Below are 23,365 nucleotides of genomic sequence, written 5' to 3'. Positions count from 1 at the left end.
TCATCAGAAATGGATTGCATGTCGAGTCGACAGAAAAAAGCACAATACGATTTGTTAACCTTTTTTGTGTGAAAATTGTTGAATGAAATAGAGAAACGGGTATAACTGACTGTATATTACTGTGTTTGTTTGAAATACAAAAATCCATAGCAGTTGATAATGAAAAGTCAGACATGATTCAGTTTTTCATAGCTGAAAGTCATTATTCATTAGAGATTCTCTCTCGCTTTCGATCTATCTCTCTCTCTCTCTGCCCAAGCAGATCTCATCTTCGTCAACATCTACTCTCCCTCTCTATATCTCTGTCCCTCAGCAGAAGGGTTACATGAGATACGGACTCATATCACTAATATACCCCTTTCACTTCTCATACAGTGTATGCAAAGTGTGTTTGTTATGGCTGGTTGTTTGCAACATTTGGGTAACGTGTCGTTGTTAATTAAATGTTAGAATTGTTTAAAAGCTATTTGCATGTTGTTCAGTGTATGTATCTGTGGGGTCAGTCATTGCTCTGGGACGTATTGTTAGGCATCGCTCATACGTCGGGTTGTACCTGCGTTTTTTTTATTTTTTTTTGGTCTATTGGCAACAAAGTTTATTCAACCGGGCGGCAGCGACTCGGCTCACTATTACAGGTAGCAAAAAAATAAAAAATAGAAACAAAGTTAGAGACAAAAACTTAATTCCATTTGCTTGCCAAACTTTGTTTTTATTGCCCACTTTTTATGGCTTTTGCGTTTGACATGCAAAAACACACAAATGTTTGTAGGCGAGTTAATTCTCTTTGACGGCGCCTACTGCCGCTTGCCCTGTTTCAAGCTTCCTCTCAAACCACTAATGGAAATTGGCTTGGCTGATAACTGACGACTGCTTTGTTGTTGTGAACGGACTTTTCTCTCTCACAGTGAGTGTGAGTGCGGGTGTGAGTGTGAGTGCGAGTGTGTTTGCATTTGAGCTGGCGTCATGCTGTCATTTTCAGCCAGCGAATGAGAATGAGCGCTAATTTAATTTGCAAATTAGCCGACGCTCGACAAGTGTCAAATTCGGTCTACAAAATGCTCATAGATCATCGGCTAGGTACACATTGTGCCGTTTGATGCAATGCATTTGTGTCGATCGTATACAGATGCAAAAGTATCTCACAGATACAACATATATTCACAGATACAAGAGCAGCTTTTGAGCTGCCTACAAATGTGTGTTAAATGATTTAATCATATGTATGCCATAGATGCGTAAGTATCTTGAAACTGCAATTGTATCTTGCAGATATAGATATAATGTTTATTTTATGTTCCCATATATGCGAAAGTATTTCAAAGATTCGAAAGTATCTTGAAACTGTAATTGTATCTTGCAGATATAGAAGAATATTAACTGCTATATTTAAGAGCTAACAGACTTGCTCAGATAAAAAACTTGTTATTAGTTCTTCTCTGGCGTAAATGAAAAAGTATTTCTTAGATGCACACATATGCTTTCGTATATAAAATCTCTCACAAATGCAAACTTTTACTCAGATACAAAAGTACCTCTTAAGCAGCCTGCTGTGGTGTTGCCAATAACTCGCATCTGCCCAGTTTTGAAAGTCACTGTGCCACGCCTCTCTTTTATACACTCGACATTTATTTCCATTTCGTATAATCCCTGCAGACATTTTGTCGCTCAGCGGGGAGTAATCGACATTAGCAATGCATGCCTTTCTGCCACGCCCACGCAGACAGAGCTTCTGCTTTCAACTGCAGCCTCATCAGCCGCTAAAAGGTGTCTCCATGCCTGTTGATAATTCATGGCTGCCCGCCTGAGGCTGACAGCATTTAAACTTTCAGCCTCGCCAAATTATCTGTGTGCCGAATGCAGCGAGTCGAGCTGAACGAAGCTGAGTCGTGCATAGCCGCGCATTTGTCCACGCTACACGGCTTCACACTTCAAGGTAGCTAAGGGCAAGTGGTGACAAGTCCAAACAGTTCTCAGGGCTTAGCTCTGTTTGTGCACCATGTTGTCGCAATCTGTTGTTGCTGAGATACATAATTATGAGCCCCATACATATGTGTGTTTGTGTATCTGTGTATCTTTGTGTCTTAATGTCTCTATGTATCTGGGAGTCTGCATCTGCCACGGCTACCGTTGCGCAGTGCAAATAATGCGACTGGTTTTTGTAGGTTTGTCTGTCCCGGAAATGTGACCGACAGCGAGCTTGATCACATAATCAGCTGCATTGTTTTTCTTTTATTTCTCTGTCTGGCTTCACAGGCTTTTCATTATGGTTCATAATTTCCACTAATTATTTATAACTTTAGCCGAGATCTTAGCGTGTTATGCTAATCTCGTGTTTGGTCCATTCGATTATACAATAGATTTCGAATTTATGGAGCCGTCCAGCTACTACTTCGCTTTCATTTCTCTGCTCCAGAAAAGGAAAATTAACAAATTCTGCTGAACTTACAGAAAAAATGGAAAACTAAAAGCGAAACTGAAGAAAAACAACAAATAAAATTGTGTCGGCGTAAATCAAAGAAAGTGCCTGGACCCAACGCTGGAAATAAACAATTTCTGAGGCGTTAAAGCAAACCGAAGCCGAACCAAGAAGACAAAACATGACCACAATATGAACTACGTGTAGTGTTTTTTCTCTGCTCGCTTGGGATACTTGAAGAGTATATCAGTTTGATGATAGCTTGAAGTTGAAGAAAGCGTGTTGAAACTTTCTAGTATCGCTGAGTCGAATTGGTTGTTGCTCAAGAGGCAAATAGATATTAGTTATATATTTCCCAGTCTTCTAACTAAATACGGAATCCTAAAATCAATTCAGCTAATTCATATACTTCTAAGACTAATAGAATGCATATCAAATCTATGCTAACTCTTTTCTTAATGAACCCCAATACATATGAACCCCATTACATATGGGAGCGCGCATCTTACAGTCGGTTCCACTCGGCTCTGTTTATTTGTTTTTCTTTTTAACTCCATCATTTTTTCGAGTTGAAAGTTTGTTTAGATTTCAAGTTTGATGCGACACAACAAATGAATTGTTTATCGCCCGGACACATGCAACATTTTATGCGTCAGAATGGAGTAGAAAACTATGCATAAATCGACTGACATTTCCGCAGAAATCCCCCTCACTCGTGCCCACAAAAACTCGGTAGCAACCAAGCGACGCACATGCCGCGAATCAATGGCACTTGGAAAGCCCTCGAGCTTGGTAATTGCAATGCTGAACGCTTCATTAGAGGCATGCAGAACAATATGGGCAATAAAACGGAATACCGGGCGGTAATACTGGGTAGTATTGCTTTAGTACACACAGTGAGAGAGAGAGAGGTAGAGGGAGAGAGAGAGAGAAACACCCACACACACACACCCATACAACCGCCACACGTTCTGCAAAGTTCAGTCAACTCTGCGCTTAGCTTTTAACTCTTTATTTTTAAATATACGACTGTAACGATTCAGCTGAACAAATGACAAGAGAGAAAAGCAACAGAATGAAGAACATGAGAAATCGGCAAACATTATTCTGACTATGAGCTAAATGAGGGTGTTTATAATTCGATCACGATATCTGTAACGAATAGCGGCATATCTGAGAATCTTAATCGAGGCAATATATTACAGAAACAAACAGTTAAGAGTCTGATATTCAAGGTTTATATAAGTTTGTCAACTATTTGTATTGCTTTTATTTTATATTATTCTTCTTCTGCTCTTTCACTTGTTATTGTTAAAAGCGTAGCGTGCCAGACTTATTGGCGCCGTTTGCAAATTGAGAAACAATTCAAATAACAACTGGCTAATTTCTCACTCTCTTCTCGTATAATTGGAAACGAAGTGTACTTTCAGTGTACATTCTGGCTGGCATTCGGTTGACCCACATTTCGCTTTTGAGTGGGGCCACTTCCACTTGTCGCCAGTTTTGTGGAAATTCGATGACAGCTAGCCTTGGCTTTCTTCACATCGCGAATATGCCATGTCACATCCTCAACATCTGCTAACCGCTTGTAATTAATGCAAAAATAAAACTGTCAGCTTTATTTGTGTGCCATACTCTGTTCAGCAGCGTGCGTGAGAGTATATTATGATCGAGAGTTGAATGAAAGAAACTAGGGAATATTTCTCTGTCTCGGCAGTAGCTTTAACATGGAGACTGTTTACAGAGTATTTAATGGTCCTTTATGCCCGTTTCAAGCACATTCTTTCTGCCTACTTTGCTGCCTCCTGAAGAGCTGCTCAGGCTGAGATCTGGAATTGGGTCAGCGCGCAATTAAACCACAGGCTGCTGTATACAAATTAAGAGTGCTGCAAACAGATCCCTAGCACATGGCAGGGCGATCGCATTACAGAACAGAATGAAACAGTGGGCCAGGGGGCCAGGGAGAAGTTAATCAAGCAAATGGAACTACAAATATCAGGGCCTGGCATCTGTGACTGTGACTCATAAATCTGGGCACTGCGATTGCCCAATGGCTCGATGGGAAGAAACAAATGCACTTGTAAACACCAACACAAACAACAGAAATTGTTTAAGTAACCCAGTTGCCCGAAACCCAATTAACTCTTCTTTTCCAATATGGGTTATCATTAAATGAGGTGTTGAGCATGCCGAATTGGGAATGGGAATAGGAATGGGAATGGGAACGGGTACGGGAAGCACATGTTCAAAACGAAACAGAACGAAAAAACGATTGTCTGTCATTTCAGTGATTCCGATGCCTGCGATAAGATAAGAAACAATTTTAGGGTACATTTCTCTGGTGCAGTCCACACTAGTTGACAATGACGTAAATACGACTGTTTCTTTCCGTTTTATAGGTCGATAAAGTAGCGCACCTCACACGCACAGACGCAGTCGGGTCTTTCACAACAAAACATTTGTTGCAGCCAAAAAGAATTCGACTTTATTCCCAAGAGAAAGCAAGAAACGAGCTTAGTTAATTTTTCTCTACTTCCTAGTTCGTCATTTGGCTTTTGTTTTCGATTAAGTAATATTTTGTTTCTTATCTGCTGCCAGCTTTTGCAAATACTCCCGATAAGATTGCGTATACGCGGCCTTATCTAGACGCAATACCAAAAAATGTTGGCCAGAGCAAAAAATAAAAACAAATATTTAAATGTTCATTCATAGAATTTCTCAGCAACAGTCTCGGGCGATTTGTAAGACGATCTGATACAGTCATTTTATGACTATTATTTATTTGGGTATATTCAAGATCAAAGTCGAACACATTCATAATAATACTCAGTATCTCCTAGAGATGCGTGAAAGGGGTATAACGGTTAGACTCAGAGATATGCGACAGATATGCGACGGCTCAACTATAGATTACAAAGCTTATATTGTATATAAACTCTATAGTTTCTACATTTCTTCTGCTACCTCAGGTCTGTCAGAGTGAATTACTTACATCATATTTAGTTAAGCACTTATAGCAATATATGTATGCACAGGGTATTTGATAGTCAAACACTCTCATCTGTTGAACCCTTGCTTGTTGAATGTGCTGCTCTGGCTATTATTGAACTGTGCCTCATTTGCCCATAGAAACGTCGCCATAAACCGCACAAAATTTAACGCTTGATCGAATTTGTATGCCATCTCACTCTAACTGGAACTCCAACTCTCCCTCTCTCTTACTCTCTCTCTGCTGCTTGTAAAACGATCTTGTATGTGCGCAAAATGCAAAAAGGCAAAATAGTTCTGATTTTATGGGTCGCAGAACTTCTCCGTTTTCACGCATAATAAAATCGAACGGCGATACGGAGTTGCCCGCAAAGCATTTGGTTACATTCACCCGGATGATTCATCTAGCGATCCGAAACGCTACTGAAGGAGCAAGGCTAACAGCTTGTATGGCAACAAAAGTTGAGGCCCATATACATGTGTATATATATATATTTATATATTCTGAACCATCTCAATCGCAGCCTATTGTTAATCAGCAAAAAGATGAAATTTGCTAAATTCCTGAAAACTATTTTTATTCGTGGCAGATCAACGTATGTATGTATGTATATATCCACACATATTTGGTTATAAATAGGTATAACTCAGCGAGAGTACCTATAAAAATTGTGCCCATTGTGAAGCATTTTGTATTTTTAGCGAAAAGATTTAAGTATTTGGCGCCGGCAAATCGAATTCGTTTCGTTCTGCGCTTTGACTATAGGCGTAATTGCAACGATTAGTTGCAGCCACAGCAACAACAACAAACACCACATATACATATATACGTATATAATACAGACACGCCTCCCCGTGGCGACACGTGCCACTTGAATGCCTCCAACTACTGCCCTCACCCAACCCACCCGCTCGATTCCCCTTTGTTCAATCGGCAGTGGCGTCAATTTGATTGAATGCATTTTCAGTTGTGGCCACTGCGCATTGGCAATTGAATTGGCATCAGTTGCACGCACAAACACACCTACACACCCACACACACACACACATTTTCATTTGCTTTTTCATTGCTTTAACCATAGTAATTGTTAATTAACAGTGTAAAACAAATAATAACTCAACACTCATCTAGCTTTTACTCATTTTGCTCAAAATTTTCGCATTTTTCTCTCTCTTTCTCTCTCCCCTTCTCTCTCTCGCTTGCTATCGCGTATCTGTGTTTGTGTACAGCCATCATATCCTATACCAATCCAAACATGCAAAATTCATCAATTTATGCGCCAACAACAACAACAATACCAATGGCAACGCCAGCAACAGCATCAGCAAACGCCAACACCGCTATTGAAGTGGCTCCATCCTCTGCATCACCAACAAAATGCTCATCATCCGATTCATCCACAACTCCAGCGTTGGGCGTGGCAAGCGGCCGTCCCTTTCACGGATTCGTAACGAAATTGCGAAATTTCAAATTCAACGATTCGAAAAATATTAGAAAACGTTTGCATTTCGATTTCATATCGAAGGACAGATTTTTGGGTATGTTTCAAAATTTTATAAATTAATTTAAAGTATTGGCATGAATAGATCAAAGTTTGTGATATATGGAAAATGGTCTTATTTATGTAAAATATATAAAAAGCATATATACTTTTATACACACATAAATATATGTACATATATATATGTATAGATAACCAAAATAGTTGCAAACTTAAAGTACTTTTGTTATTAAAAATCCAAGTGATTAAAGAGCTTTAGTCTCTCAGTAGTTAGCTAGTAAGTATTATATCTATACGGTCTGTATAGACATCTGCTCATGTTTTACTTTTGAATACCTGCCTTTGCTCAGTTGGTTTCTAATTAACCTCATTTGACATGTTGATTAACAATTTGGTGAGAATATTTTTACGAGCTCGAAATTCCCGAATTAATTTCAATGTCGCCAGCTAAATGCCCCGAGCTCTGAGCTCTGCTCTGCTTGGCTCGGCTCGTAGGCGTTCCCGTTTCACATTGAAGCCGGCGCCTCACGCACAGCGCCCACACACACACACATAGTCACACGCCTAAACATACCCATACACACACACTCACAATAGTCGCCTTTATTCACAACTCAATTTGAATGTTTTTATTGTCTTTTAATGCTACTTAAACTTCGGCTGATGCATATTAAAATACATATGTTCACATGCATAATTTATACATATGTACATATATATTTATAAATTCATATGCGTGTTTGTGTATTTAATGTCTATTTTGGCTGGAGTAGGAGTGTCCGTCAGTCCATCAGACTGTCTGTCTGTCTGTAAATGAAGCACAGTCAGTGCACACGTGGGCCGCAACATGTGTTTTTTACTTTTTAATGAAATTCTTTAATCGTTTCTCACCTAGCCGCAGAAAGAGCAAAAACAAACAGCAAAACTAAACAAACAATAAATAAAACTAAAAATTGGTGAAATACCAAAAGCAAAAAGAAAAGGGAAAAAGAAAATAGATTTGAAAAGCTTTCAACGTGAGTTACACTGCCTGACAACTGATTTATCCGCTGCATTCAACATGATCCACAACCCGTGTAAGTTTTTAATTTGGTTGCTGCCACAAATTGTGGCTGAGGCTGCCACATAAATTCCATCAGCCTGCGCCAGATCAAAGCAAGTGGGTGTGGAGGCGGTGCTGTTGGTTGCTGTAGGCTTTCGTAGATTAACAACAGATTAGATTAACAACAGTAGATTAACAACAGATTTTCTAGCATTGGGGCAGGTGAAAATTTAATTTGGGCCAGATTGTTAACCTTCATTTTTTTTGCAATTAAATCCAGCCTGAAAAGTCACTGAACTGCCAATTAAATCTAATGATACACACAATCACTCTCTCCCACTCTTTCGCTATACTCTCTTTCTCTCTCCCTCTATTTATCGCGTCATAAAACGTCCAGCTGTGTGGGTTTATAGGCAAAGTCCAATAGCCACAGAGTTTGTTTCGATCATGTTGATCGGTAGTTGAAAATGCCCAACACGTGCGCCTCTTCTGCTCGCGATCAATGGTCATGTTCAGTGTTAACAGTGGGCAACAAAAGTCTAGCCATAACTATAAATAGGCACAGCCAAACATAGTACATATCCTTGTGGTATATATTTCTCAAATTATAAGCAAGCCCATTTTAACAATAGAGAAAAATTTTTTAGATTGAGATCCATTCAACATAAATTAATTTTTATCAGTTACTATTAGTTGTATCAGTTACTATTAGTTTACATAAAATTAACATTTACACTTGGAGAAACAAATTTAGCATAATAGCATAATCTAAATTGTGTAAATACTGGCTTGTAGACCATAATTTAAGTTATAAGTTAAGGTTTAATGATGTCTGCGCTGTATAGTCTAAGACAAGAAGCTGCAATAAAAGAATTCTAAAAAAAAAAAAAAAAAAAAAAAAAGAATAGCATAATCATATTTTACGCTGCATGGTTTATTTGGCTATCCTATCGAGAGGTGTGGACAGACTTTTGTGCCGCACTGTCTGGCTATTTGTTTATGCATATGCCCACCTGCTGCCGGTTTTGTCTTTCTACAAATGTTCCGGCCCTAAAAATGAGCCATACATATTTTTCACTCAATTTCGTTCGCCAAATACGAATTCAGTTTTTCAGCATTGAGTTTAATGATCTTGTGCTACCTCAGCGAGTGGCGCAACACCGCGGGAAGCTATCGTGGCGCTGTCAACACCCAGCTGAATGGCCCGTTAACAATTAATTTCCTGTACTCATATATTGAACAAATTATACCATATTTCATTACGAGGCGCGCATTTCCCTCACATGTCTTATGTGTCAAAAAAGTGCATAATTTATTTTCATTGAGCACTTTTCATAATGCATCGGCATGCCAGGAATGCCAAAGCAGAGTTTGGGCTTCCATAAACACTTTCTAGTGCACACAGAAGTCAAAAATAAACAACAAGACAGAGGGCTATGCCTCGCACGTCGAAGATTTAATACGCTTTCATGTCATGCTCTGCACATTAACACATTACTCGATCGAATGTTTTTATAAATGGGTGAGCTTACCTATTTAACAGTAGCTCCATATTGCTCTCTAGTAATTTCTCACTCTCCGTCACACTCTCTCTCTCTGTCTCTCACTATCTCTGTTCTCTGAGTCTGTTAATCAGCACAGTTACCGCTTTATCAATATGTGGATATCCCAAAAATATAGTAACTAAAATAGAAACAAATATAATCATACGCTCTTAAAGTAGCAATTAATCAGGATTAGCACTCTTTAGTTAATTTAACTTAATTAGCAAAACTATTATATTCGCACACGCAAAGAACAAACGATCAACGGGACAAACACGCAGAGACTAATTTTCCTAATTGTGCTAAACCGCCATTCGCACTAATACAACAGCAATTATGAGCTGCCAGCACTTAAAATTTCTTCGCTCACTCCCCCTACAAGCCGTGTTGTCAGTTTAGCCTGTTTCAGGCTAGATATAGCCTACTCGAAATTTTGGGTAGCGTAACGAGATAATCCGATTGAACTATGTTTGTTTCTTTGCGTGGATATATGTTCGTATGCCTGTCTGTATCACAGGTCTTTCTCTCACAGTCTGTCTCTACGTATTTTTCTCTGTCTGGCTGCCTAATAAAAGCAAAGGACGAATAAGATCTACAGAAGAACATTTAGGTTGTCTATATGTATGCAGCAGTATTCATTTTGTATTTATATTAAGGTAAAGAGAAGCTAAAATCCTTGAAGCAGCAGAGAGTTTTCCCATTGGTCACTTTAGGCTCGACTGTAACGACTCCTACCTGGGCTCAACATTTGAGCGCGACGTAGGCTTTGAGTGAAAGTCGCCCTATATAAAGGGCAGCAGCTGTAGCCTTTCTTCAGTCGCCCAGACCTGGTGGGGGTCAGTGCAATGCAGTAAAGTGAAGTGAAGTGTGTGTAAATAGTTAATGATCCTCAGACTTAGAGTAAATAATCGGACAGAATACTTAAAAGAAATGCTTAGAGGAAATTCTTAAAGGAAATATTTAGAGGAGAGACTTACATTAAGTTCATAGAGGAATTACTTAGAGTAATTACGTAATAGAATAATTACGAGAAAATACATAGTGGAAATACTTAGAGGAATTACTTAAAGGAAATACATAGAGAAAATATGCAGGGGAAATACGTATAGGAAATACGTAAGGGAAATACTTAGTTTAAATTGAAAGGATTGAACAAAGCATAAAAAGCTCAAAGCAAATTCGTTAGGCACTTGAAATATAATTTCTTATGTTTTATTGCCTTTAATATCCCAACTAACTGATCTTTCTCTCGCTCTCTCTTTCTTGCTTATTGTCATAGGCGGTCAACTAAAGACGAAAAATGGACAGAAATATGTTTTCAATGGGCCGCCATCGGGTGTTTATGTTTCGAGAACGTGTTTGGTCGTCGCGGCTTTCATCATGGTGGTAGCTCTGATATTCTCAGTGCTTGTTACCTACTACCTCGCCTCGCACAGTTTGCCTGTCATGGAGCCCAGGTGAGTAAGCCATGTTAGAGCTACACCTAAGAATCTGAGCTGATTGGACTTGTGGGTTTGGCATGCTTATTAATTTTTAGCACATTTTTATTTGCTTTCCGTTTTCGTTTTTTTTTTTTTTTTTTTGCATTTTTCTAATGCGTTTTGGCAAACGAGTTAATTGACTGTCGATTCCGGCGTGACCTCATTTCACGTCCGTCTTGAAAGCGAAAGGTTGGTTCGTTTCCTCTGACGCATTTCGGGGTGTGGAAGGGTCAAAGAAGCTGCTTTAGCTGCTTAACTGTTTGCACAGGCCGCGCCCAGCTTGTCCAAATACAATTAAGCACTTTACATAAACTCAAACCAGAAACTTTATTCATATATCCTTTTACCCATGCCAACACACAGCGCCCAGGCACAGTCCAAGGATCTCCAGAGTCACGAGAACGATGCAACGAGCGAGACGCACGCGAATGCAACGCCCTTGGCAAATGCCAAGTTCGATATACCCGGCTGGCTGAAGCAAAAGGAGCCTGAAATCGCATCCAAGCCAGAAAAAGCCGTAGTTGTACCACCCGTCGGCGATATACCCGTGCTGGAGGAGACCCTGCACACAAATGCAAAGTCTATGGAACGCACGCTGCAGCTGTACGAGGGCTGGCGCCCTCTACACTACAGGTGAGTGTAACCCAGGGCCCAGAAAAGAGCGGGGGAGGGGCATCTACTCAGTTTTGCACTTCAGCCCCAATTGAATAATGGCTTCCACGCGACTACTCCTCAAATTGCTTTGCATGCCCGCATTTCAATTGAAAGCCACGCAAAGTGCGCGGCCTGATGGATGGACCGCCGGGCATAAATTGTCGGCGGAGATTTGTTGTCTCCACTGCTTCCGGCTCAGATTGCTGCAATTAGCGTCGAGTCTTCTACGAATCGAAATCAGTATAACGCGATTTATACGACGATAATAGCTTATCATTAGGTACTGCAGATGAGTGCGTGTCGGAATATTAAAACGGAATACGGCACGAGTTTTCCAAGATTGTATTTAAATTCTTTATATATTGTGATTGACTGATAAGCTAATTATCTGACATACTGATTAACTAGTTAAGTATTTTGACTGACTGATTGTTGGAGTGATTAACTGAATGATTGATTGACGGATTGATTAATTGAATTAATTGAAGCTCAGTCAAACAGGAAACTTATCGATTGATTGACCATCTCACTTATAGATTGACTGATTGTCTAATTGATTGACTAGCGGTCTCTATTCACACTCTGATTGACTGACTGAGTGACTCTCACATTCATTGATTGACAGATGTTTCGATTGACTCACCTTTATGATTGTATGATTGATGATTAACTTACTATTTGATTTATTGAACTAAATCACAAATTAACTGATTGATGCATTTTCTGATTTATTATAAATGTTGTTATACTTTGACTGAACTTTAACCATAACTTAACATATTTTTATAAATACGAGACTCACTATCTCTCCCTATTATGTTTATATCTACGAAGCTATATAATTTATCCGTTTAATAAGTGTAGTCCTCTTCTTATTGTTATGTCCCATTTTCGATATATCAACTAAATTAACTCTTCATCGATTCAAGTCAAGTATAAATGACTTTCGATACAAAAAACGACAGCAGTTGTCCAACAACAATAGTTTAACCCTTGACCCCATGGCGTGTGCTCCATTGTGCATTTCCTAGGATATTTATTGACGTCATGCCAAAAGATGTTTTGTCAGACATTTCGTATTTATGCTTGAGGTACGATGCACACCCGCTAAGTGGGTCAAGGATTGAGCGTCGCCAACAGTGCGCCAGTTGGCACTTAGGCTAAGCACACATCCACAGAGCTCATTCAGCTAATGCAGACATCTAACAACTTGTTCGACAATCAAACACCACAGGAGCTGGCCAAATATGTCCACAATATGAGCAGAGCTAAACTCACGCGGAATCGCCCCATGCCACTGGCCCCTCCCCCTGCCCCTGCCCCTGCCCCTGCCCCTGCCGCTGTCATGCCAGGCGGCAAACATCTGAGACCGATCGGAGGCAGTTCTGAGGCAGATCTTTGTGCAGCAGCACGCACGCCAACTGTCAGCACGCCAGATGGGTTGCTTGGTTAGTTAGCTAGAAGATTGGCCGATTGGGCGATTGGGAGATTGGGAGATGGAAGATGCTGCAGCTAATGCCGCATGCATTAATATAATTGACACAGAAATACCCCAAAGACTTGAATTGCGTCTGCCACGCAGCTGGAGCAGTCAGTGTTGGCTATCGATGCCATTTTGCTGCTCACTACACAAAATCATCGATGCTAACTGATTTTGCAGCTGTTGATCAAAGCAAACGTCCGTCTGTCCACCCGTCTCGCTGTCCATGGCAAATTGTGCTGAACACGCTTCCTGGTTGCCCCCGGGCGCAACAACACATTGTAAACCAATCGACGCAATTAAAAGCCAACAGGCGCAAGAGCACCAAGCAGCACAGTGGCTCCATCTGGTGGCCAGCTCTTGCCAACGGCATTCTTGATAAAATGTGAAGGGAAAAGGGGACGAACAGAAATTGATCTACAATTTGATACTCTAGCTCTTGACGTTAGGAGCTTAGGAGAACTTTGTTAGCCACCTTACATTGTCAAGACAAAAAGCAAAGAATATTTATTAGTGCAACTTGCAACTAATTTGTAGGTTTTATTATTGTAGTTCATTGGGTTTAGCTATTATGAAAAAAAGAACTTAATCTTTGGGAGTCCAACATTTCCTGTTTCCGAAACATTTCCAGTCAGCTTCGGGAGAACTACTTAAGACCTTCGTGAATCAGTTAGAGCCAGTGATAAATTAGAGAACTACAGAGCAATAGACTATCGGTCATGCCCCTGCCTTTTCACATTATTTGCTCTTGTGGCATTTTTTAGCTCGCAATTACAGTTTAGCTTCCCGTTCGAATGATTAACACAAACGCCGCACTGAGCTATGCTGATTGATTGGCAGTTTTGATTGAGGCGTCTTGTCGTTTCTGGCAGTGATTAGAGAACTATTTGCACCTGCACTTAAATAGTTGGCTAATGAATAATGCCAAACCGAACCTTTCGACCCTTTGCAGAATTGTTATCGAGCCAAATGTCGAGACGTCCGCTAACAATGGCAGTCTGTCGATTGAAATCGAGCGTGATGCCAAGGTCAGCAGCTGGGAGCCCATTGTACTGGACGTGCACAATGTGAGCATCTCTAATGTGCGCGTGATACGAGCGCCGGTTGGCAATGGGAGCGATGAGGTGGATCTGGACTTCGACAGCGACTATGGGGAGAGCAATGCCACATTTGTGATTACACTGGACAAGGATCTGGCAGGAGAGTCCAATCTGCGAGTGCTACTGAGCCTGGACTTTGTCAGCCAGGTGACAGACACGCTGCAAGGCATCTACAAGACCAGCTACACCAATCCGGAGACCAAGCAGCTACAGTAAGTAGTGCAGATAGGATAAATTGAAGATCCTCTATACTCCTCCTCCTCCTTGCAGATGGGTCATCAGTACTCAGTTCTCGCCAATTGATGCCCGTCGCGCCTTCCCCTGCTTCGATCGTCCCGACATGAAGGCCAACTTTACCGTCAGCATCGTGCGGGACACCAAGAAGACAATGTGTCTGTCCAACATGCCCAAATATCGTAGCAGGTAAGCGAAATGAATATGAACTGATTCGAATAATTCTTTAATAAACCCAAATCATATCAAACTCTTCTTCCCCTTAGTTCCCATCGTCTTGGCTATATACGCGACGACTTCCTTACCACGCCCCGCATGCCCACCTACCTCTTGGCTTTCATTGTCTCCAATATGGTTGACTCGAGCTTTGGTGAGCTGGACAACGCCCTTGTGCCGCGCGTGGAGATCTGGACGCGTCCCACATTTGTGGACATGACAAACTATGCATATAAGATGGTGCGTAAGTTCCTGCCCTACTATGAGGAATACTTCGGCATCAAGAATCAGCTGCCCAAGATTGATTTGGTTTCCGTGCCTGACTTTGGCTTCAGTGCCATGGAGAACTGGGGTTTGATCACCTTCCGTGACTCGGCGCTGTTGGTGCCCGAGGACCAGGAGCTGGCCTCATCGTCGGAGCACATGCAATACGTAGCTCAGATCATTGCCCATGAGTTGGCACATCAGTGGTTCGGCAATCTGGTGACACCCAAATGGTGGGACGATCTCTGGCTGAAGGAGGGCTTTGCCTGTTACATGAGCTATAAGGCGCTTAATCATGTGCATCGCGAGTTCCAAATTATGGATACATTCACGGTGCTGGTAGGTAGAGGCCTAGTTGTAGACAGGATTCCCAAACTAATTCACTTTTAAATTTACAGGAATTCAAGGAGTCCATGCAACATGATGCCACCAATACATCTCATTCCATTTCCTTTGATGTGAAGACCTCGAGCGATGTGCGTCGCATCTTTGATCCCATCAGCTACTCGAAGGGCACGATTTTGCTGCGTATGCTGAACTCCATTGTGGGCGATGAGGCCTTCCGTGCGGCTACCCAGGATCTGCTCAAGACTTTTGCCTACGAAAACATGTCACGCGATGATCTCTGGGCGTTCCTCACGCGCCATGGCCATGCGAAGGGTACGCTGCCCAAGAGCATGAACGTCAAACAGATCATGGACTCATGGATAACACAGCCGGGCTATCCGGTGGTGCACGTGGAGCGCAATGGTGCGGATTTGGTGCTGCGACAGGAGCGTTATCTGCTGCCCACTCGCAATCCCTTGGACACCAGTCGCTGGTTTATACCCATTACCTATGAGACGGACGAGCTGCACAAGGGCGACAATATACCCACGCATTGGATGACCCAGGACCAGGAGCAGCTGCTGATCAACGATGTCTTCACCTCCGTCAACAACAGCGACAACGTTGTGTACCTGAATCTAAACCGACAGAGCTACTATCGGGTCAATTACGACATGACCTCCTGGCTGGCTCTGAAGAAGAACTTCAGCACACTGCCACGCATCACTCGCGCTCAGCTGCTGGACGATGCACTGCATCTGTCGCAGGCCGAGTATCTGCCTTACGATATACCGTAAGCTGAATATATCAATTTGAAAACTTCCTTTAAAACTATTTGTATTCAATATTCCAGTTTGACTTTCTTGATGGAGCTATTCACGGCCGTGGACGATGAGTTGTTGTGGAGCGCAGCCAAGCCGGGTCTCAACTATCTCATCTACAATCTGAAGCGGGAACCAGCCTATGAGACCTTCAGGGTAAGTGGAAAAAAATTAGATAAACCTAAAAATAATCAGAATATAAATTGAATTGAATTTTATTTAATTGGATTTTCTCTGAGTGTATGCCCTTCTTACTTATGCCCTTCTTTACTTACTTTTCGATTTGCTCACTCTAGGCCTTCATGAAGTTCATAGTGCGTCCGGCCTTCGATCATTACGGCCTGAACGAGCCGGACAATGAGTCGCATCTGCAGCTAAAGCATCGCGCCTTGGTTGCAAACTTTGCTTGCAAATTCAACTACGATCGCTGCACGCAGGTGGCACAGATGAAATTCCGTGAATGGATGCGTGATCCCAAAAAGAATCCGTGAGTAGATCTAGCTACAGCAACTTCAGTTATCAATAGCTAATTTCATATTCGATTACAGCATTAAGCCTAATCTGAAGTCGGTCATCTATTGCACAGCCCTGGCGGAAGGCTCCTATCCGGAGTGGTACTTCGCCTACAAACAGTACAAGAGAACGAACAGTGCCTCTGAGAAGGAGGAGATACTTACATCCCTAGGCTGCACTACCAAGCCCTGGCTCTTGTCCAAGTAAGCAATAGAAGATAGTATATATATGTAATAGAAATTCAAATATGATTGGCTCTTTAGATATCTGAATTTGACTGTGAACTCCACGTCGGGTATACTCAAGCAGGATGGCGCCTTAGCGTTCCGTGCTGTCGCCTCCAACGCCATTGGCTATGAGATAGCCTTTGATTTCCTACAGACCAACATCAAGGAGATAGCCGAATAGTGAGTTGCACTAATGCGTATCAAAATTATATGTACATATATTAACATTTCGAATTGCAGCTATGGCGATGGCTTCTCGACGATAACGGAGATGATCAAGTCGCTGACCATCTATATGAACAAGGACTATCATAAGCAGCAGCTGCAAGCCTTGGCCGCCAATTGCCGCAAGCTCGGCCTGAAGGCCGTCGAAATTGCCATCGGGCTGGCCATGGAGCAGGTGAACGACAATATCTATTGGCGCACCCACTCCTACGACAGCCTTAAAGGCTTCCTCGAGGCCATTGTCAGCGAGTTCCAGATCAACATCTTCTAGGCCACTCGACGTCATTGGCGCAACTTTTTCAACCGAATGCTACATTTTATTCAATAGCCTCAATATAATTTTAGAAATCAAAACAAAATCAATATGTGAAACGAATTATTTGCGAAAAGTGATATAAACTTGTAAGTTAGCCAACTTAGTTAAGATAGCCAGCATCTATATGACTATAGATGCTCTACTTTTTGCAAGTATCTGTATATTTATTTAATTTATAAGTTCGTTCTGCTTCAGTCTATTGTAATTTATTTTTGAGTTTCTTGCAACGTTCCTGTTTTGAATAGAAAAAAAAACTATAGTTTATTATCACAACAATAGCCAAACAGAAGGAAAAGGAAAGAAAGCAATTCATTTCATTCCGTCGGTCAAAAGTTGAAAATTCATCAAAACGTTTCCTATACTGCTTGGGTAAAATATTAAAAAATGAAATACACTTGAAACTCTACTACTAAGCCATTTAGCACTAAGTCAAACTAAATTTAATATCTTTAATTTGTATTAAGTCCAACAAACAAACAAAATGAAAATGAAAGGATGAACGAAGTGCTACCTTAATTGGATAGTGGAGGGAAATTGAGTGTCCTTACCGCAAAGTTTCAAAGTATTGCGAAAGTTAAACCTAAATACATATATATAAATAAAAATATATCTAATTAATGTTAATGTAAAAGTTATCTATTATGAAAATTTTATAATGCGTAACACTAAATATATATTCGCTTAGTGCACAACCATGTAAATAAGTTTTAAAGCATATTTAACTAAAAACAAATAAATAACTAATGTAATTACGTAAATTTAAATTCAACTTTTCCCTCTATACCGGTATATTTTATCTAGAATTTTTATAGTAAGTGCCATGCATTTGCATGACACATACATACATATATGCATCCTATATAATTATTTTTAAAGTAGGCGGTAACGATAATTTCCCATATATGTAGTAATGTTTTGAATTAACCGCCAAACTTGTTAAAATAACGACAAAAATACTGCATATTAACGAGTAATTTTTGCCATTTAGTCATAGCAAGCAGCTTCTCGCTGTGAACAATTTAAACTGTTTGAAGAAATATTCAGATTGAAGTCTAGCTACCTATAAAGGCCGCAATAAATAATATTCAGCATATTATATAATGTAAAAGTATTGAAAATTGTTCAAAGCAACATATTTATTTTATTTGAATATTGATTTTTTGCAATTTTTGTCAGTGTGGCAACATGTGGGTATTTTTTCAGTGATACTAACGGGTGTCAGTATTTTCTCAGAATAGCTAATAGCTGAACCGTGCAACGCTGCTATTGTAAGTTGCAACTCGTTGAGACCTTAAGCATTAATTTTGAATTTTGCGCTGGAAGTGAAAATTCGGTTTGCAATAAAAACAATTTCAAAAATTAAATAAGAAACTGCTTTTATCAACCAAAAAGTATGTATAATTTATAATTGACTATAATAGCCTTAATAATCCAAAAATCGTTTCTAGTGAATGTCCAGCGGAAGCTTTGGACGTCCGAGGAGGAGGACATATTCCTACGCATTTGGCAAAATTATTTGGTAGCTGTGAATGATGGTAGAACTCTGACAGACGTTTGCAAATATCTTCAGGTTGAGTTTAGAAATAAAGGGATTGACGCCACGGTGGATAGAATAAAAACCAAAATATACTCGCTCAAGCGAAAATATAATAAGTATAGTAGTCTAAGAAGCGACAAAGGTGGATTAATCAGGGAACAATTAATATATATTCAATATTTCAGGATCATAAAAGAACCGAATAAAAAGAAACAATGGAAAAACTTTGATAGGATGGCCTTAATAATGGGATATCTGGAACAAACTCAAGAAATAAATTATGAGGCTAGAGAGCACTCACACAGCTCAAGTCAGCTTTATAAACAAAACAATTACTGTTTTGATGAGGTTGCGCCCATGGAATATGCCGAAGTTCAAGTCGAAATCGAGGACATGCGGACATCGTCATCCTCAACGACGACCTTTGTCACATTCCAAAAATATATCGAAGCTAACGAATATCAAACCTGGTCAACCGATTCGACTATAGCTGCACCTAGTGCAGTGAAAAAGACCAAACCAAGGCGCAAACTTTGGGGCCTGGAAGAGGAAGACATATTCTTGGATGTATGGAAGAAATATTTGAGTGATTTAGTACGCGCTGAAATAAAGTTAAGTATATATAAGAAAATGGCAGCAGAGCTCAAAAGTAAGGGCGTTCACATCAGATGCTATGATATCAACACGAAAATTCAATCGTTTATTCGTAAATTTAGGTAAGACGGTCATTGAAGTTGTTTGTATGTATATTTACACACACGGCATATCAATGTAAATTCTATTTGCAGCAAAGAGCGCAATAAACCTGATAGTTGCTCTAAGTGGGTTCACTATGCCAAGGTGCGCGAAATGTTGTGCCCTGCACAGACTCCGAGGCCACAAGGACATGAAGCTCTATTCTGCCCCAAGCCTAGCTTTTTTGATTACTTTGCCAATTACTACCCTAAACCCAACTTTATTGATTGCCCAAACAATTGGCTGGCTGCTGACAAGCTCGATTCAGAATTTGATAGTCCTTCGCCTGAGTGGGCAAGCTACTACCTTAATCCAAAGTTGATTGGTTACTTTAACAGTTGGTGCACTGAGGATCAGCCAATCGATTCAGAAAATTTGGAAAGTCGTTCCGCTGATTGTGCAGACAACGAAAACTCCTTAGAACAAGCTAATGAGAATGAATTCGATGGAAATAGCTCAGCAAATCACTTGGATAATGCAGAGGACGCATGCTATCTAATATACCCAGAGAACCTCGCGATGGTGGTGATGGAGGAGTGTCAGCCGATGGAGCACCCAATCAATTTAAGTGAAGCGATCACCAGACAAGAACAAGTCGAACAATTTGGTAGTTTTATTACCAAAGAACTTCATTTGCTAAACGACGATCTTCTAGAAGAGGCTAAAACAAGAATTTTCGATATCATTCGCATCATGCACATGAAGCAAGTGCAACAAAATTAACCAGACAACTAAATACATTTATATGTAAGATTCATCAAATTAAAAATATAATAAATTGTTATTATTAAGATTGATTTTTTTTTAATTTTGTGATGATAAAAACCAAAAAACAGCAAAGCCGTGTACATGAAACAAGTACAATAAAATAAATGAAGCAACCCAATATAATAAATATACAAAAATCTTCAATTAATTATTTTTTAAATTTATTTATTTGAGTTTACGTAAATTACATGTCGATAGCGATAATAAAAAACATAATACATCATAATCGTAATAATCATCTTCATAAGTGTTTGCTTAAGTATTAAATATTTGTTTAAGAGATTTTCTCGCACTTTTTTTTAAATAATTGTGGTAAGTAAATTTAGTTGATACCAAATCGTTGATGAAATTTTTTTTTAAATTTTTGTTTATAATTTATATGTGAAAATGGCGCGCAAACATTATTTTCAAGTCAAAAACATACGTTGATTTCGTTTTCTTGATATTTTCCTTGATTTTTATGTACAAATAACAAAAAATAATAATCACTTATAATAATGATAGGCAAAGAGTTAAAATTAAACAAAGACAATCATAGAGAAACAAACACAAAAATTCTTGGACCCTGGAACAGACGATTGGTTCACACATAGTCGGGAACCATTGGATGGGGCTGGGATTAGGGGTTGTGGTTCATATATCTATGCATGTGTATATATATTATATATGATTGTTTGGCCTTAGCCTAGACATCGATCTGGAATGGGGAGCCGGGTATATGGTCTTCGCCCCATTTGATTAGGAGCACGTATTGGCCGCGATCGCGCACCAGATACTGCACATTGTAGTTGTTGTGGCCAGCGTGCTTGACATGGAACTCCTCGCACGGACCCTTTGGTCCGTACATGCCCACGTACAGGATGTTATTGCCTGAACAGAAAGAGTACGTTTAGAGAAATGTCTCATTTATGTCACTTGCATCAATTGTCACTCACCCGCATCTGTGGCACAGACGCTGAACTGGTTCTGCTTGCCAATGTAGGCCTTCTTGAGGCCCATGCCCTTGGACACAACCTTGCTGGCGTCGGACTTGAAGGTGGGCAGGTGGACGCCAGTGTTCTTGCCGCCTTTGGCCACCTTCTGGACGGTCTCCACAATCACTGTGGATGTCTCCTGGGCGCCCTCGTCGGCCAGCCTTTCGCCGGTGGCGTGCACCTTGAAGGGTGAGCCCACGATATGCATGTTGTTGTATTTGACCGTGATGTAGTGCTCGCCGGGCAGCAGTGGTGTGTAGCGCACCTTGTAGCCCTCCTCAACCTCCGTGCAATCCATGGCCACCTTGGATGGACCATCGATGGAGACGGCCAGTGTGCCAACGCCCGCATTGCACGTGTTGATGATGAAATCGGCCTTGTGTCCAGTCTTCACTTCGTCCAAGCCGCTGCCGGTGGCATGCACAGCTGCCGGATCGGCCACATCCTTGCCCACCTTGATTCTGAATGGCGAGTCGGGTATGTGCACGCCATTGAACTTGACGTGGATGGCGTGGATGCCGTTCTCACGTGGATAGAAGCGCACCGAGTACATATCACCGTCGATCACCTGGATAAAGCAATCGTCATCGGTGCCAGATGGAGCCACAATCTTGGCATCCAGCTCACCCTTGGCGCCGTTCTTGCGCACCATAAACTGATAGGGTGCGTCGGCCTGGATGTTGCCCTGTGGGAACTGCTGTACCTCCAGCTTGTGGGCGTCGCCGGCATCGGGAGAGATGTACACCTTGAAGGGCGAGTCTGGGATGTGGCGGTCGTTGAACTTGAGGCCCACACGATACTCGCCAGGCTCGGTCACCTTATAGGAGACATCGCAGCTGCCGTCCTTGCGATCCTTGAACTCAATGTCGGCCTTGCTGGGACCCTCCACTGAGATAGCCAGAGAGCCGCCACCAGCCTCACGTGTCCACACATTGAACTCGGCTGCCTCGCCGACAACGCCGCGCTCCAAGCCAGAGCCGCCAGCCTTCACCAAGTGGCTGCCCGAGTCGCGCAGTGGACCCACTGTAAACTGGAAGGGCGAGCCGGGGATGTGCATCTCAGAGTAGCGCACCGAGACGGTGTGCACTCCCAGTTCCTTGGGCACAAAGTGCACCGAGTACAGACCATCCTCGATCTCCTGGATCTCGGCGTCCTCGGTGACATTGCTGGGCGATGTAACGCAGGCGGCCAGATCGAAGGATGTGATGCCGGGCATCTTGAAGGTCAGCTTGCACTGGCTGCCAATTTCAGTGATGGGCACTGCGTCGCGCTCACGTTGAATCTTCTCGCGCTTGCGATTGCTGCCCTCGCCGGCCACCTTCACGGTGAAGGGTGAGCCTTCGACGTGATGATCGGCAAACTTCAGATTGACAATGTAGTAGCCGGGCTCCGTAGGCTTATAGGAGATGTTCAGTGTGCCGTCATCCTTGTCGGTGCACTGAATCTCCGCCTTGCTAGGACCCTCAATGGACACCGAGAGACCACCGAAGCCGGCGTTGCGAGTGTCCACGGAGAAAATATTGTCGCTGTGCGTCTGTCCCTCCTTAAGGCCGTTGCCGCTGACTTTGACTTTCTTGGCGTCGCCCACTTCGCGCTCGCACACGGTCACCTTGAAGGGCGAGTTGTTGATGTGCTTGCCCAGCCGCTTCACCGACACCATATGTTCGCCAATCTCACGGGGCGTGAACGAAATGCCAATGTTGCCGGTGGGCATGCGCTTGAGGAAGCAGGGCTCCTCCAAGCCGCTGGGCGCCTGGATGGAGGCGTTCAAAGCGCGCAGATCATCGTCGGTGATGTCGCCGGGCATAGTCACCTCCGAGCAGGAGCCAACCGAAATCTGGTTACGTTTGCGACCCTCACCAGTTATCTTGGCAAAGTAGGGCGAGCCCTTGATGTGCTTGTCGCCGAAGCGCACCGACACCTGGTATTCACCTGGAGCCGTGGGCAGATATTGCACCGAAACAGTGCCGTCTTTATTGTCATGATATTTGATCTGTAAAA

The 23,365-nt window shown here is 41.7% G+C and overlaps 3 protein-coding genes across 12 annotated transcripts in view; 2 read left to right on the top strand and 1 right to left on the bottom strand.

Annotated features, from left to right (window-relative positions):
* Window positions 1-18,114, top strand: part of LOC6573206 (aminopeptidase N) — a 40,961-nt gene extending 22,847 nt beyond the window's left edge. For 2 of the 4 annotated variants that reach the window (XM_015166807.3, XM_015166808.3), the window contains 12 exons: window positions 6,635-6,943; window positions 10,772-10,949; window positions 11,337-11,606; window positions 14,060-14,419; window positions 14,478-14,630; window positions 14,708-15,260; window positions 15,320-16,041; window positions 16,102-16,225; window positions 16,366-16,556; window positions 16,618-16,785; window positions 16,846-16,989; window positions 17,050-18,114. In XM_015166807.3, coding sequence (XP_015022293.1) covers window positions 6,635-6,943; window positions 10,772-10,949; window positions 11,337-11,606; window positions 14,060-14,419; window positions 14,478-14,630; window positions 14,708-15,260; window positions 15,320-16,041; window positions 16,102-16,225; window positions 16,366-16,556; window positions 16,618-16,785; window positions 16,846-16,989; window positions 17,050-17,305 — 3,428 coding nt within the window. In that variant the 3' untranslated portion in view covers window positions 17,306-18,114. The remainder of the gene's footprint in view (window positions 1-6,634; window positions 6,944-10,771; window positions 10,950-11,336; window positions 11,607-14,059; window positions 14,420-14,477; window positions 14,631-14,707; window positions 15,261-15,319; window positions 16,042-16,101; window positions 16,226-16,365; window positions 16,557-16,617; window positions 16,786-16,845; window positions 16,990-17,049) is intronic. The other 2 variants (XM_001999260.4, XM_015166806.3) reach the window with 1 other exon arrangement.
* A 424-nt stretch (window positions 18,115-18,538) lies between these two features.
* On the top strand, window positions 18,539-20,512 carry LOC6573207. The gene is made up of 4 exons (XM_044007460.1): window positions 18,539-18,741; window positions 18,799-19,003; window positions 19,073-19,603; window positions 19,676-20,512. Coding segments are annotated over exons 1-4 (1,407 nt in total). The 5' UTR covers window positions 18,539-18,740; the 3' UTR covers window positions 20,346-20,512.
* A 17-nt stretch (window positions 20,513-20,529) lies between these two features.
* The window catches only part of LOC6573208 (filamin-A), a 35,489-nt gene continuing 32,653 nt past the window's right edge, over window positions 20,530-23,365 (bottom strand). For all 7 annotated transcript variants that reach the window (XM_015166810.3, XM_032728052.2, XM_015166814.3 and 4 more), the window contains 2 exons: window positions 21,326-23,357; window positions 20,530-21,260 (listed from right to left, as the gene is read on the bottom strand). In XM_015166810.3, coding sequence (XP_015022296.3) covers window positions 21,076-21,260; window positions 21,326-23,357 — 2,217 coding nt within the window. In that variant the 3' untranslated portion in view covers window positions 20,530-21,075. The remainder of the gene's footprint in view (window positions 21,261-21,325; window positions 23,358-23,365) is intronic.

This window comes from Drosophila mojavensis, unplaced genomic scaffold (assembly GCF_018153725.1).
Source record: "Drosophila mojavensis isolate 15081-1352.22 unplaced genomic scaffold, ASM1815372v1 contig_16, whole genome shotgun sequence".
NCBI classification, from domain to species: Eukaryota; Metazoa; Arthropoda; class Insecta; order Diptera; family Drosophilidae; genus Drosophila; species Drosophila mojavensis.
This window is presented reverse-complemented; position numbering and strand designations above follow the sequence as displayed.

What these genes read in the sequence shown, in the direction of transcription:
- LOC6573207 (XM_044007460.1), top strand. An exon ending in CTCAAGCGAAAATATAATAA is followed by an intron (nt 19,004 to 19,072) that starts GTATAGTAGTCT and finishes TCAATATTTCAG; the next exon opens with GATCATAAAAGAACCGAATA. An exon ending in TCGTTTATTCGTAAATTTAG is followed by an intron (nt 19,604 to 19,675) that starts GTAAGACGGTCA and finishes TTCTATTTGCAG; the next exon opens with CAAAGAGCGCAATAAACCTG.